At 46.3% G+C, this 16142-nt stretch overlaps 1 protein-coding gene across 1 annotated transcript in view; it reads left to right on the top strand.

The window, feature by feature from the left end:
* The window catches only part of ACVR1B (activin A receptor type 1B), a 39253-nt gene extending 24319 nt beyond the window's left edge, over positions 1 to 14934 (top strand). The window contains exons 4-9 of the mRNA XM_045553959.1: positions 2077 to 2307; positions 4785 to 4952; positions 6188 to 6344; positions 7932 to 8056; positions 9930 to 10060; positions 11795 to 14934. Coding sequence (XP_045409915.1) covers positions 2077 to 2307; positions 4785 to 4952; positions 6188 to 6344; positions 7932 to 8056; positions 9930 to 10060; positions 11795 to 11920 — 938 coding nt within the window. The 3' untranslated portion in view covers positions 11921 to 14934. The remainder of the gene's footprint in view (positions 1 to 2076; positions 2308 to 4784; positions 4953 to 6187; positions 6345 to 7931; positions 8057 to 9929; positions 10061 to 11794) is intronic.
* Positions 14935 to 16142: the final 1208 nt, after the last annotated feature.

The raw sequence follows: 16142 nt of genomic DNA, 5'->3' as shown, positions 1-16142 counted from the left end.
GGGATTATTGGGAAGAGTCTCATAGAAGAGGATGCATTTGAAGGGGCCTTGAAAAATGAGTTAGTATTTTTAAGAGAGGTGAGAGCAGAGAACATTCCAGGCCAATGAAAATACCTTGAGTAAAAAGGCATGAAGACTCTCTATGTATTTAAGGAACTTATGGTAAGGAGACCAGCATGGTGTGCTCATGCTGAGGGGCAGGGAAAGATAGGCTGGCCCAGGTGTAAAGGACTGTGGGGGCCATACTTTATCTTGTATGTAAGAGGCATCTACTGAAAAGTTTTCATGTGGGAAGATGAATGTTCATTTTTTCCTTTGGAGGGAATTCTGGCAGTGGTGTGGAAGATGAATTCATCCATTTACCAACCTCCTGTTCGGAAGGGTGGGTTGAAGCAGGGCTGCGTGTGGGTTTGCAGGCAAGAGCAGGGTGAGATGGGAGGCAGAAAGACCTGTTGGAAGTCTTTAAGGGCCAGAGGTAGTAGGACCAGGTGCACGGGGGATAGAGAGGAGGGGTCTAATTTGACAGCATTTTAGTGGTTCTTTACTGTTGCTGTTAAAAGCATAGACTGTGGAGTCAGTCCTAGATTTTAATCCTTGCCTTGCCACTTACTGCCTGTATGAATTTGAATGAGTTCCATAGCCTTCCTCTTTGAGCCTTAGTTTTCTCCTCTGTAGAATGGGGATAATAACAATACCTTCCTTACAAGCGGTTGTGAGAAAATGAGATAATTTATGTAAAGCCCTTGGCATAGAGCCTAGTGCATAATAAGCAAGGTAGTTCACATCTGCCAGACCTGGGGATTAATAACAAAGTTATTTATTTGGTCGGGGGTGTTGGAAGTAAGAGAGTTAGACTCAGTCATTATGGTAAAGGCGATTGATTGGGATACACTGAATATGTCAGAGGAAGCAACAGTGAATCTTATAAAGACAGTGAAATTAATCTTGGAATAAGTACAGTGTTCTACATCTTCAGCTCCACCTGTTAGCAGAACTTTGCTCTGGGTGAAGAGCTGGCAACCCATGGGCCGGGCAGCACCGCCCTCTAGTGGCTAACGAGCAGAGTGTCCAGAAAGCAGCTCCCAGCACACAGTTCCCCCTTTGTGTTCCCTGCCCACTTTGCTTCCTCCATCGGATTAAAGCAGATGTGGGTGGATTGGCCCACAGGTGTCCCGCTGCAGAGTTGGTAAATCTGCCCAAACATTTACATTCAAGGGGGGATGGTGGGAGGGGAATGAGGAAAGAAAAATTACCTATTGGGAGTAACACACACTGTTTGTGACAGGTGTACTAAAAGTCCAGACATCACCACTCTACAATTCATTCATGTAACCAAAACCCACTTGCACCCATAAATTAAAAAATGTAATCGAGATATATCTGTGATCACTTATGACTTCATCCGTATTTACACACTTTATTTATAAAAGTTGAGTCACTCAGTGTATGATAGGAGTCTTATTTTTCATGTAACATTATTTATTTCATGTAACATTTTCTTTGACTTTTTCTGTGTATGTATGGTCTAAGTTCATACTTAACATTTTAAAGGATGGCCATAGTATTTTATCCAGTTGATATGACTACTTATTTTCTCAAAGATCTACTCCTTATTATTGGACTCCCTGAACAACAACAACAAAACCAACGTTCATACTATCACTTATGGAAAAGTTTGTTTCATTGTATACCCAATGAAATAACTTTATTTGAACATACTGTGAGCTCACTGTTAGGCAATAAAACATAAAAATGTTGATAGTGGCAATTCTGAAAAAAATTTACATTCAAATCTGTCGTCCATATTAACTGAGAGGAGCAATAGCTTAGCTAGGGAGCAGCTAACCGTATGTGTTTCCCTCCCTGTGTTCACTCACTCCTGGTTGCTGCCTGGCTCAGCCCTCTGGTGGATTACCTAGATGTGGTGCAGGGGCGGCGGCAGCTCTCCGTGGGTAATGGACCAGTATAGAACAAACACACTGTTTTAAGGGCCTTTCCACTGTGCCATTGAATGTGGGAGTCGCAAAGTTTGGCAGATTTGCAAGGTCAGGTTTCTTTCCATTCTTTGGTCCGCAGGGTTACCTCTTTTTGTCCAGCGCACAGTGGCCCGAACCATCGTTTTGCAGGAGATTATTGGCAAGGGTCGGTTTGGGGAAGTGTGGCGTGGCCGCTGGAGGGGTGGTGACGTGGCTGTGAAGATTTTCTCTTCTCGCGAAGAGCGGTCTTGGTTCCGGGAAGCGGAGATATACCAGACAGTCATGCTGCGCCATGAGAACATCCTTGGATTCATTGCTGCTGACAACAAAGGTAAAGGCTGGGCTTGGGTATGGTGTCCCCAAAGTGGCAGCATTCCCAGATGGAGGATGACTGGGGAAGGTGTGCAGCTGTGGGACACACAGCTCTGTTTGTCTTCATCGTTGTTACCTGTAGAAATGGGACCTGAACACGGTCATGGTTTCCACATTTTTCTTTAGGTGTGGAGCCTTCTATTTCCTGAAAAGCTTATACAGAAACCCAGGTTATCAAGCAGTGCTATTAAACAGATAAACGGCACTCAGCCCTTCACCTACCTGCTCAGTGTCTCTTTTTTATCACTCTCCCAGACCCACTTCCGGTGTAGTCCCTACAAGGGCTCTAGTAAGTTTATTTTGAAAATCACTAGGATGAGGAATTGTGGCCTAACCCTGCCAGGAAAGGATACCCACGGAAAAGCATGTCCACGAAGTGTCATCTAGTGGCCTTCATACTCAGTTTTTGGTCTGGCTTATACCTTAGCCCCTTGTTTTCTCCTTCTTCTCCCTTTTCTTGCTTTAATTTTTGAGTCTGTCTTGTGTGCCCAGGCACATTCCTATTTTTGAGGACCTCACTGATTAGCAAAGAGGTGAGCACAAATTGGGGGCAAGTCACATCTGAGCTTGATTGAGACGACGGTGGCAAGAGTTGGTCAGGAAGAGAAACCAGCGGGACGGGCACTGTAGACACGTGCAGAGGTGAGGAGTAACTTGGGCTGGCAGTGCCCCAGCAAAGGATGTGGGTGGAGAGGTAGGCAGAGGCCAGATGATGAAGGGCTTTCTGAAAGGGTTGTACTTTATTCTGAAGATAGTGGGTAGTAACTGAAATTTCATTCATTAACTCAGTAACATTTATTGACTGCTGTGGGCCAGGACCGCTGCCAGCCGCTTGGATCATGACACGTAAGAGCAAGACACGGTCACAGGTCTTGCCCTCACAGACCTGGGGTGGGGTGGGGGGCAGACGTGCACCTGGAGTGCGGAGAGGATGGCCAGGACGTGACTAGGTTCACATTTTAGAAGAGTCTGGCAGTTGTGACACAGCTTGCTCCTGTGGTGCAGTGAGTTTTAGAAGTTAGTGTCTACAAAGCCTATGGAAGATGCTAAGTATTTGGTTTTTGTTCCTAAAACAATAGCAGACTGCTCATTCCTCACATTGCTGTGGGGAGTTGTAATGGCCTCAGCTGCCCCCAAGCTGAAGAGTCTTGGGCTGGTAAACAAGGCAAGAAGGGGAAGAGAGTTATTTATTCCCTCTGAGTAAGCTATTCCTTTTTAAAACAGCATTGCCTTTTGATAAAATTGAAATCTTCCATATATCTTAAAGGATCAAAACATGTTATTGACTGTTTTGATAAACATGATAAATAAGTTAAAATGGAAGCTGTTTAACTTACCTGCAGGGTCCTCAGGACTTTGGGGCTGGTTAGAGTATAAGAAGCAGTATGCTGGGTGGGTCCCTTGTTTGTGATAAGAGAAGCCAAGGTTTGTGTGTTTCTAGGATCACTCCCTTTACTGACTCTGGCAGCACCCACATTAGGGCCAGGGAAGGAGAAAAACCGGCCTCCTTCTTTATTGCCTTTAAAACATGATATATGTAGTATTATACCCTGGAACTAGCACCAGCCTGGAATTTTGGAGATTTCAATCCAATTTCCAGTCTTCCTATCATCAGCAGCATGGCTTAATTAGAGTCCTGCTTTTGGTGTTTTTCTCCCTCCCTCCCTCCTCCTGTCCTCCTCCTCCTCACTGCCCCATGTATGAAAGAGAGGAAATCAAGTGTGTGCTGTCCACCTTCCATTGCTCTTCTGAAGGATAAGATGACCTCTCTGGGAATACTTGGAAGTGGGTTATTCATGCGTTGAAAAGCATTTTTTGGCCTGGAATACAATAATGTATAAAGGAGATCTTTCCTACTCTCACAGAGAGCTAATGGCCTGGTAAGAGCGACAGACTGAAAAGAAACATCACAGATGAGACAGGTGCTGGGAGTGGGCTGTGTTCAAAGGGTCCTGGGACACAGAGGAGGACCTCCGAGGCTTTTCTCCTTGGCGGTAGTGAATGCAGCCTGTCTGGTCCTCACCTGTAGGTGAGCGGGTCTTGTCAGGACCCAAGCAGCACTGCACACAAAGCTGGCAATACCTGTCACTTTCCCTAAGCATATGCTTTCTCTTTCCTGGACACCTCACATTTCAAATTTGGCATAAAAAGGAAGCGCTGTTCAGAATCCTACTGCCCACCTAAAAAAAAAAAATGGGAGCAGGCCTAAAAAAGAAGTGGTGTTCTCCTGTCCTTACTGGAACCTAAAACTGGTAGACTACTGTAAATGAAATGGCATGGGGTTGGGGGAGTGAGAGCCATCAAGAGGTGTGGAGGGGAGAAATGTGAATTCAGGAGTCTGACTGGATTTTGTGTCATATGCATTCATCCTTTCCAACTTTAACCTTTTTGCTGGTAGTTGTACCTGTTACAGAACTCATCTGTGGTTCTCTGCAGATAATGGCACCTGGACACAGCTGTGGCTTGTCTCTGACTATCACGAGCACGGCTCCCTGTTTGATTATCTGAACCGGTACACAGTGACAATCGAGGGCATGATCAAGCTGGCCTTGTCTGCTGCTAGTGGGCTGGCGCACCTGCACATGGAGATCGTGGGCACGCAAGGTGAGCGCACCAGCTGCAGCACCGCGAGGTAGGGTAGGCTTCAGAAGTCTGTACCGTCCTGATTTTGTTCCTGGAATTCCATTTTACTGAGGAAGTTGGGACTGGACTTTAGGAACTGTAGTCTAATCTAAAGGAAAGAGATTTGAGCTTTGAGTGGGAACAAGAGTCATCTACAGGGTGTTCTCTTCACTTCTGTCTTTAGAACTCCCTCAGGAGCTCTATAATGTCAGTATTCACTAATTTGTCAATTGATGTCGTGACACAGTTGTTTGGTATTAAGGAGTAGTCATCTCAGAAGCCCAAAGTATGCATGTAAGAGAATGCACCTATAAAGCTAGGTGTGGTGGCATGCCCCTGTAGTCCCAGCTACTCAGGAGGCTGAGGCAGGATGATCGCTTGGGCCCAGGAATTCAGTGACACAGTGAGCTATGATAGATACTGCACTCCTGTGAATAGACACTGCACTGCACCCTGGGCAACATAGTGAGACTCCACCTTTAAAAAATAAAATAAAAAAAGAATGGAACTAAAAAAATAAACCAATGCAACAGAAGCATCAGTTTAGTAATTTTAGACATTCCTTGTTGGGGACAGCTAGCTTCTTGGTGGATTAGACACTGGGCTTTACTAATCTCGTAAGGTTTTCCTAGAGGAAAAAGACCTCAAGCTTTACTGCCTATTGACTGTGATGTTGGCTCTTTGGGAGATCCTGGGTCTTGTCACAGTAGCAGGTGTGATCCCTGATGCCTGGATGATGAGGGCAGTAGCTAGCTCTTGCTGGCCATGAAAGAAAACCAACCCTAAAAGTTGGATCCTGTTAGTAGTTTTTGCAGTGCTATTAGTAGTCCTTATCTTTGGGCCTCTTTGATTCTGAGAGTAGCCAACACAGCAGCTTCTCTTGGAATTCCTCAGCAGTTCTTTACCTAAGCATATTTGTTCAGGGAAAGTGAGTAGTAGTAGTAGTATTAATGGTAATATTAGCTAATATGCGTGTACTTCTAAGGTCTTTACTTACCTATGTCAGTGCACTTAATCCTCACAACAGTCCCATGAAGTAAGTACTGTCATTCTGATTTTATAGATGAGAAGACCAAGGCACAAATGGGTTAAGTCATTTTCTCAGGGTCACTGGGAGGCAGAGCCAGGACTCAAACCCACACAAACTGGCTGCAGAGTCTATGCTTTTAACATTTATACTGTCTCTCTTTAAAGATCGCTTGTTTTTTCCCTGCTAGGGAAGCCTGGAATTGCTCATCGAGACTTAAAGTCAAAGAACATCCTGGTGAAGAAGAATGGCATGTGCGCCATCGCAGACCTGGGCCTGGCTGTCCGTCATGATGCGGTCACTGACACCATCGACATTGCCCCAAATCAGAGGGTGGGGACCAAACGGTAGGAAGCCTGGCTTCTGCCCTTGCTCAGCAGCTTGTACTGAGTGTCCCATGTGTACCCTTTCCCATATGTGCAGGAGAAGGAGGTATAGGAAAGGGAGGTGAGGACCTTGTTCTCACCCCCCTGAGGGTTCAGTTGAACACCCACTCTCCACACCGGGAAGCTGCACAGTCGCATCTAACAGATACAAGTGCCACGAACACAGCTCCATAAAATTGTATAGGTGTTGGGGGTATTGGTGGGTGGAGGGGAGAAGGAGACTCTGGAGCAGGATTTAGAAGGGTGGTAGGCACCAGGCTTGGCAGGGGGAAGAGGGAAAATATCGCAGTCCACAGGGGTAGCTTGTGCAGAGAGCACTGAAGGAAGCAGAGAGCGTGTTCTGCCTGGGGGTTGGAGCAGGTTTGCCAAGCTGTAGCAGCGGGAACCTACTAGGGTGGAGATTGGGGCACCTTTAAGGATTATGGGCCTGCTTCTCACGTCATACAGAAGTGAAGAAGCGAGGACTCGTGATTACAGATTGACTATGTGAGTTAGAAATGAGACTGCCTTTTAATTGGATGGAAAAGGAGGGATCTGTTTGCTGAACCTAAATGAATTTCATTAAATTGTGCTGCTAGTATTTTTCTTTCTTTTTACCTAAATGATTGCAGCTACCCAGACCTCAAAGTGGGGCCTGAGGTGGTCCCTGATTTGTTGTGGAGTGGGGTAATTACTAATCAAAGTCACTAAGGGTGACACTGAATTAATTTTTACATATACAGGTGCCATTAGCACTGGCCTTTCTTTTTCTCTTTCTTCTCTTTCTCTTTATTTAAAAAAAAAAAAAATTTCCCCCCACATATCTGGCCAGGCATGGCAGGTCGTGCTTGTAATCCCAGCACTTTGGGAGGCCAAGGCCGGAAGATCACTTGAGGCCAGTAGTTTGAGACCAGCCTGGTAACATATTGAGACCCCATATCTACAAAAAATTTTAAAAATTAGCCAGGCATGGTAGTGTGTGCCTGGAATCCTAGTTGCTCAGGAGGCTGAGGCAGGAGGATCGCTTGAGCCTGGGAGTTAGAGTTTGCAGTGAGCTATGATGACACCACTGCACTGCAGCCTGGGTGACAGAGCGAGACCCTGTCTCTTAAAAAAAAAAACAAAAACAATTTTTCCCCCATATATCTGCCAAGTCTGGTAAGATAATAAAAGAAGTTCAGAATGAAATTTAAGCTCAACCTATCACAGTGACTACACTCAGTAAAGTGAAAGACCCCAGTACAACCAGATACTATGTACTGTTACTGCCCATGTGACCCACAGTACAAGTATGTCTGCCCAACATAATTCAAATAAACAAATCTTGATGGTTAAAAATAGAAATACACATAAGAGTAGCCTAGTCTTGCCAAGTCTATGCTGAAGTGTTTAGATTCAAATCTAAAACATGGGAGTTTGCAATGAAGAGATGTGCTTACTTCCTGCTCCCCAGGTGACTTCATTGGGGTGATGCTCTGTCGCATTCAGAGGGCCCCTGAATCAATACTTTGATTTAAAGAGAGCAATCATCATTTTCTGTGAATGACTGTGTTTGTTTTGCTGTTGCAGATACATGGCCCCTGAAGTACTTGATGAAACCATTAACATGAAACACTTTGACTCCTTTAAATGTGCTGATATCTATGCCCTCGGGCTGGTATATTGGGAGATTGCTAGAAGATGCAATTCTGGAGGTACCTTTCTTTTTTGCCTTCTCTCGCTCCTGCCTCCCAGTTCCAGAGTCCTGTATCACCCGAGGGGCTGGTATTTACTGCCTCCTTTCTTTTTACAACCTGTTGGATGTGTGCTGCCAGAGCCTGAATCACACACTTACGGTTCTCATCAAAGGAGTGGGACCTTGGAGGCAGCTGTGCTAAGGGCGTGTTTACTCTTCGGACCAGTTTGTGGAATGGTGTTTTTTGTTGTGGTAACCATTCTGAAGTCTTGTTTGGCTTTTTTTTAAAAAAACATGTTATCTGTATTGTTCCATGGAGGTGGGAAATACCCTGGGTGCAGATAGCAGAGAATTCACGCAGGGTGTCCTTTACATCAGAGGCAGTGTATTCTAGCACACCGGCTCTCAAGCCACTTTCCTGGGGAACCCTGGTGTTTCATCGCTAAAATAACAGTGGTAATTTCTAAGTTTGCAAATATACATAGAATATTCTCAAAATTAGTTTTTTCCCTCCCATAATTAAAAAAAAATCTTTTTTTAAAAAAAGTGACATTTGCAACTTCTTATTCATGTTAGAAACCAGTAAAAGATAGTATCACATTTAGCAGAAGATACTTTTTATCGTCAACTTAGTATATCAGTATTTTATAACCTCCAAGTATTCTGCCACATGGTCAAGTTCAAGAACCTCTAGAGCCCTGCCCTCAGCCATTTCTCTCTAATGATAAGAGATTCCAAGGCAATGGAAGTGGTTGAATTAAAAAGAACTGGTAAGTCTTCCAGCAGAACACTTTGTGTATTACTGCCCTTTTCCATCTATGATATGTTTGGTAAAATCCACATTATGGGGAAAAGGTGCCCAGGTATTACTCATGGAATTGGACCTCTTAAATTTTGATCAGTATATGCAGATAAAACAGATTAAGAAAAATCTGGTCACATAGGTGAATAAGTTCCTTTCTTCTTTCTCATGACATCCAGAAATTGGGGCTAAGTATAGAACAATATTAACATTTATTCACTACCCTGATTATACCAATTCCATATATTAGCTAGATTTCTTCTTTAAAGCGAAACTTCCCCTATTTATCTTTTTGGTTTCCAAGATGTATAGTTTGTATAGGAAGGCAGGAAAAATGGTTGATTTTTTCCATTTATTTACCATTTTTCAAAATGATGAAGTCTTCCATAGCATGCTACAAAGGTGACTGAGGTTTTTTTTTTTAAGAATTATTATGAATCAGTGGATTTAAAAATACTTGTTTCCATTGAGGTTATTAGTCTTATTGTTAGGTATTCTTATATTTGGCCAGTTAGGTTTTCAAGTTGGTGCTTTCTTTTCCCTCTCTTCCTTAAAGAGAGAGAGGGTCTTCCTTTGTTACCCAGGCTGGAGTGGTACAGTGGTACAATCATAGGTCAGTGCAGCCTTGAACTCCTGGGCTCAAGCGATCCTCCTTCCTCAGCCTCCTAAGTAGCTAAGACTACAGGCACACACCTGCATACCTGGCTAATTTTTTAAAAAAAATTTTTATAGAGATGGGGTCTCACTAAGTTGCCCAAGCTGGTCTCAAACTCCTGGCCTCAAGCGATTCTCCTGCCTTGGCCTCCCAAAATGCTGGGATTACAGGTGTGAGCCACCACACCCGGCCAAGTTGGTGCCTTTTGACATAATTCCAGTAGTCTTTGATAGTTTCCTTACTTTTTTGATATGATAAAGATGTTCCTGGCTACTCTTGTGTATTTCTTATCCCATACCTACAGTCAACCAACTTCTCCAAGGAGCCCTAGTTTATCTTAATGATGTTTACAGATCTCAATGTGAATGTTGTCATTGGCTTTTGAATAATCTTCCTTCTGTTGATAACTCAGGTAGATATTTCCTTTTCTCCCAGGAGTCCATGAGGAATATCAGCTGCCATATTATGACTTAGTGCCCTCTGACCCTTCCATTGAAGAAATGCGAAAGGTCGTATGTGACCAGAAGCTACGTCCCAACATCCCCAACTGGTGGCAGAGTTATGAGGTAGGAAGCTTCCCTGCCTCCTGTGGCTCTTCCATCTGCCTGATTTATCTAGCTTAGAAAAAGGTGTCTTGATAATGGGGTCAGCCTCCAGGGACACCCTGGGAGTGTCAGTTATTGTATACTGTCATATGCTACTGTATACTGAGCCCTTTGGGGCTACAGTCCCTTGTCCTGGATACCATAGGGTGCCCTTTGGAATTGACAGCCCAGTAGAAGAAAAAGATTTCATCCCAGGACACAGATAAAGGAGGTGGGCAACAAGAGACAGAAACAAAAACTGAACTTGAAGCTATTAGACATATCAAACTAGAAAAATGGCTCCAGAGCCCTGGGGCTGAGCTGAGCTCTGTAGGAGGGCTAGGAAGAGGTTCTTAGACTCAGTGGAGGGGAATGAAAGTCGCACTTAGGCCGGGCGTGGTGGCTCACGCCTGTAATCCTAGCACTCTGGGAGGCCGAGGCGGGTGGATTGCTCGAGGTCAGGAGTTTGAGACCAGCCTGAGCAAGAGCGAGACCCCGTCTCTACTAAAAATAGAAAGAAATGATCTGGCCAACTAAAAATATATATAGAAAAAAATTAGCCGGGCATGGTGGCGCATGCCTGTAGTCCCAGCTACTCGGGAGGTTGAGGCAGTAGGATCGCTTAAGCCCAGGAGTTTGAGGTTGCTGTGAGCTAGGCTGACGCCATGGCACTCACTCTAGCCCGGGCAACAGAGCGAGACTCTGTCTCAAAAAAAAAAAAAAAGAAAGAAAGAAAGTCGCACTTAGCAAGAGGATATGCCTGTGAGAGAAATGGCCTTTCCAAAGACACAGAAGAATGGAGCAGGGTGTCATATGTGACGGGGTTGGGATTAGGGTGGAGAATTTGAATTCAGGAGAGATGGCAGATGAAATGGGAGGGAGTGGATGACATTTGGTGGAAAAAATTGAAATGAGGACAAATTTATGACATAGATTCCCGCTAAACGTAGAATTCTGGAGTCTCTCAGTCTTCGGGGGAACAGTGTTTGCCTAGCTAAGTGCACATGGGTCTCCTTTTCACTCGTGGCTGTTTTTCTCTCTTTTTTTTTTTAGGTTTATTGAAATATAATTGATAAATTGTAATTGTACAACATGCTGCTTCGATATATATATATAATATTATATATATATATATAGTGAAATGATTACCACATTGAAGTTAGTTAACACATGTGTCACCTCACCCAGTAGCCTTTGTGTGTGTGGTGACAGCAGTTAAGATCTGCTCTCTGCAGATTTTAGGTGTACAGCACGGTGTTGTTGACTCTAACCCCAGAACCTATTCATCTGGTAATGACGTGGGGAAGGGTTGGCTCTGCTTTTAGAGTATAACCACTAGAGGGCATTTTGCATTTAAGAACAAAATTGCTTAGTACACATTTTGGGTGAATCCTTCTCGTTGCATAATTGAGCAGCATTTTTCAAAGTGTTTTTCAGAACCCTCAGGGTAGGGTTTGCTTCAGAGGATGAGAGTGAGGCTGAAAGAGCTGGTCTTTAGCCGTAGCTTTTACCTTGTCCCTGCACAACCTGTCCTCTGTGGAAAGAAGAGCTAAGGGGAAAGGGAGGTGTACCAAGCCTTTCCCTAAGGTTGGTTGGTGGGGGTGGATTCCGCTAGACTCTACATTGAGGGGGAAGCGGTAGGGAAGTGAGCGAGGGCCTAGGGACCAGAAGGCTTCTCCGAGGCATTGTTGATGGCCTGTGGGTCTCTCTGTGCAGGCATTACGGGTGATGGGGAAGATGATGCGGGAGTGTTGGTATGCCAATGGTGCGGCCCGCCTGACTGCTCTGCGCATCAAGAAGACCCTCTCACAGCTCAGCGTGCAGGAAGATGTGAAGATCTAACTCTGCTCCCTCTCCCCCATGTGCACCTCTGGGCAGTGAGAACTACATACAGCTGCCACGTTGAGCGTACGATGGAGGCCTACCTCTCGTTTCTGCCCAGCCCTCTGTGGCCAGGAGCCCTGGCCCATAAGAGGGATAGAGCCCGGGAGACTCGCTCACTCCCATGTTGGGTTTGAGACACAGACATCTTTTCTATTTACCTCCTAAAGGCATGGAGACTCTGAGCGCGAATTGTATGGAGAACTCAATGCCACAACTCAAACTGGTTGTAGTGGGAAGTCCTGCAAAACCCGGTGCATCTGGCGCATATAGCCAGGAATGGTGAAAGGGGTGGCCTGGGAGGGGGGCCGGAGGAGCTGAGTTGTTGCCAGTGCTAAGCAGCGCTGAGGGTTTCCCTCCATGGACCAACCCACAGCACACCAAGGTGGCCCAGAGGAACTGGAGTGCAGCCCCTCTCACAGGCAGCTCTGAGCCACGCGCTCCCCTCCGCCCCATGTGGACATGTGGAGGGACTGCCAGTGGAGACAGAATCTGCCGCCTGTCTGTCCAGCGTGTGTGCATGTGCCGAGGTGTGTCCCCCGTTGTGCCTGGTTTGTGCCACGCCCTTACACGTGTGTGTGTATGTGTGTCTGTAGGTGCGCACTTACCTGCTTGAGCTTTCCGTGCATGTGCAGGTCGGGGGTGTGGTTGTCATGCTGTCTGTGCGTGCTGGTGCCTCTGTTCAATAGTGAGAGCATCTAGTGTCCTTGGTACCCTTCCCTGGAGGTCTCTCCCTCCCCTCCCCTCCCTCTCCCCCTCCCCCCAGAGCCCTTCATGCCTCAGTGGTACTCTGTGTCTAGCAGGTTGCTCTGCTCACCCCAGTGTCAACACAGCTCTCCTCCTCCATTTCAGACTGTGGAACCAAAGCTGGCCCAGTTGTCCATGGCAGAAGAGGCTTTTGGGTCAAAATGTGAGGGAGGGGTTGGGGTGGGCAGGGAAGGAATCTTGGCAGAAGTCTTGGTTGTGGTCAGCGTCAGCCACGGGAATGAGCCAGCCCAAGGGTGTCATGCTCAGCACCATGGAGGAAGGGCCAGGAATGTGAAGCCAGGTCTTGGGACTCAGATTGGAATGTCACATCTGTCTTTCACATCCCAGATTCTGGAAACAGCAGTGTATATTTTTGGTGGTGGTGGGTTTGGGGCGGGGAAGGGAAGGGGGTGGGAGGCGTGGGGAGGGGTCTGGGAGGGAGGGAGCATCTGCATGGGTCTTTTACTGGATTACCTGATGGGTGGAGGGAAGAGGAGAGATTCGCATCTACTTCAGGGGCCCTACTAAAGGGAGCAGCCTTCTCAGAACATGTCATTTAACTGAGTGTCATATTTAATGAAGTCTAGAAGCACGGCTGTGGGTGGTGATTTGGTCAGCATATCTTAGGAATATAATAACTTTGAAGCCATAACTTTTAACTGGAGTGGTTTGATTTCTTTTTTTAATTTTATTGGGAGGGTTTGGATTTTAACTTTTTTTTAATATTGTTAAGTTTTTGTAAAAGGAAAACCATCTCTATGTGATGATTACCTCTCAATCTATTTGTTTTTAAAGAAATCCCTAAAAAAAAAAAAAAAAAACCAAAAAAATCCTCTAATCAAGCGCACATAGCTCAGTCACACTGGAAATGTTTGTCCTTGCTCCTGAGCCCTCCCCACTCAGCAGTGAGGTTTCCTTTTTGCCCTGGGGGCTCAGTCTCTTGGGCATTCTGCCTCCACCCCCATTCCCTGAGTGGCTCTTGCTCCAGGGCCCTCGCCTTTTGTGCTTTGTCCAGCTGGTTGCAGCCTCTCCAGGCATTTATTCAACAGCTGTGTGCTGAGTGCTTGCTGGGTGCCAGGCACTGCGCCAGGCTCTGGGAATACCGCCTGGAACAGGACAGGCTTGGGTCCTCCTCCCAGAGCACTGAAGAAGGAGCTGATTCAAGTAAGTGGGTGCCTGTCTTGAGACCAGAAAGTTTCATAATTGGTTCTAAGACCCTTTTGAGCCTGGATTTACTGTTCTTGTATAGGATCACTGAAGAAAGAGGAACCCCTGCCACCCACTGCAAAGAAATCAGTGGTGGGCAATGAGGCCTGGGGTTTAGAACCCCAGGTGAGACCCCAAATCACTGCATTCATTCTGAGCCCCCTTCCTGCCCCCAGGGAGGCGCATCATGTATGCAGCCTTAGAGCATCTCTGCCTCCAGCCCAGCGGTTCTCTGCCAAAGCCCGTGGAGGAGGGAGAGCCCTCTCCTGCCTCAGTCTCCCCAGTGCTCCTGCCTCTTCTATTTATTTGCCTGATGTATTGCTTTCCTTGCATTAAAGGAGATTTTCCTCTAACCCTTTGGGCCAATTTACTGGCCACTGACTAACGTTCCTTCAATACCAATTGTGTCATTAGGGGGCCCTTCTTTCCCCCGGCTGACCTCCCACCTGTCCGCCCTGCAGGAGAGCCTTGGTGGGTTATAGGTGATGACGGAACTTAGACTCCTGCCTGGAGTCAAAACTAGCCTCTGGGATCTGCCAACACACATCCACCCAGCCGCTCCCAAGCCACTAGCCCACTCCCCAGGTGGCCCTTCTGCCCTCACCACACAGGTAGTCCAGCTCCTCCACCTCTGGGGAAGATGGAGCAGGTTTGGGGGAAGCTGCTACACCCACCCTTGCCACTCTTAACACCAAGCAAGAGTGGGAGAGAAACTCAAGCCGTGGTTTTGGCCCCTGAGGCTAACCCTGATCCATAGGGCTACCTGCACCTCTGGATTCTGGATTCACAGACCAAGTCCAAGCCCGTTCTTACGTCGCCACTAAGGCCCCCGAACGGCGTTCTCGGTACTTCTGTTTGTTTTTGTACATTTTATTAGAAAGGACTGTAAAATAGCCACTTAGACACTTTACCTCTTCAGTATGCAAATGTAAATAAATTGTAATATAGGAAATCTTTTGTTTTAATATAAGAATGAGCCTGTCCAATTTCTGCTGTACATTATTAAAAGTTTTATTCACAGAGCTTTCCTGGTGCCATCTGTCTTACATATGTAGAATGACTGCCTAGATTTTATCAGGGGATGGGCAGTTGGGGTTGGGCGCGTGGTTCCGAGGTGGTGTTTCCACGCTCCTGCTGGCCAGGGGCAGATGTTGACACCAGCTGTGGCAGATCACATTCAGCAGAGGTGCTGGTCTGAACATCTTGGGTCTTCCTGAGACTTGCTATGTGTTTCACAGAGTGGGGACCTGGCGTCAAGGGGAGCAGGAGATACCTGAGCACCCTTGGGCTCGCTCTGAATCTTTTTTTCATCATTTTTCTCTATTTACAAAAGAGGGTCTTGCTCCTGGTTCATCACATGCTCTCATGTCTTGGTAGCATGAGCCTTCTCCGTTTTGCTTCCCTTCTCCTAAAATGAAGCATAATCGGGAATTCTGGGGCGCTTAGGTGACTGAGATCGGAGTCTTCAGTAGTTACTCTGGTGTTCTCAGTGCATGGGTGAGTGTCAGTGTCCTTTAAGCTGAGGGGATCTCAAATAGCGAGTCCTGGAATCATAGTGTCCAGGTTAGATGGGACCCGAAAGGTCCCCCTAGTTCACCATCATCAGGCACTTGACTGTCCTCGGCATCCCTGCCAAGTGGCTGTGGCCTCCTGCTCTAGCACCTAGGGGACTACAGCAGACCATGCTGCTCAGTAGAGAGCTCTTCCTTCTGTAGGACTGGGCAACCTCCATGTGGCTTGCACAGAGTTTGCAGAACAGTTATTCTCTCTTACCTTATAAGGTCCCTTAAAATATTTGAAGGCAGCTGTCATGGTGAATCTTCTGGCAAAGCTCTGAATTTCTTCAGTTATATTAACAAATACTTATTGAGAACTTACTGTGTGCTAAGCAATGTGCCAACATTTGCTTTACATATATTAGCTGCTTTCATCTTCAAAACAGCCATATGAAGTGGCCATTATTATCTTCTCTGTATGGATTAGGAAATGGAGAATTAGAGAAGTCAGATAAATTGCCCAAGATCACCTAGCTTGTGGGTGGAAGAGACCCTGGGTCAAGGATGTTGACCGCAGACCATGGCCCCTTCCCCACCATGCTGCCGTGCCTCATGGGTCCACGTTCACCCAGGCTGGCTGCTCTCTCTGAGCCTAGCTAGAGCCTGGGGCCAGAAAGGATGCATAATCTTCCCCCTGGGTATTAACTGACCACACAGACTAGAATGATAAGCCT

Source organism: Lemur catta, chromosome 6 (assembly GCF_020740605.2).
Source record: "Lemur catta isolate mLemCat1 chromosome 6, mLemCat1.pri, whole genome shotgun sequence".
Classification (NCBI taxonomy): Eukaryota; Metazoa; Chordata; class Mammalia; order Primates; family Lemuridae; genus Lemur; species Lemur catta.
The sequence above is the reverse complement of the archived record's forward strand: the minus strand, read 5'-3'. Positions and strand labels throughout refer to the sequence as shown.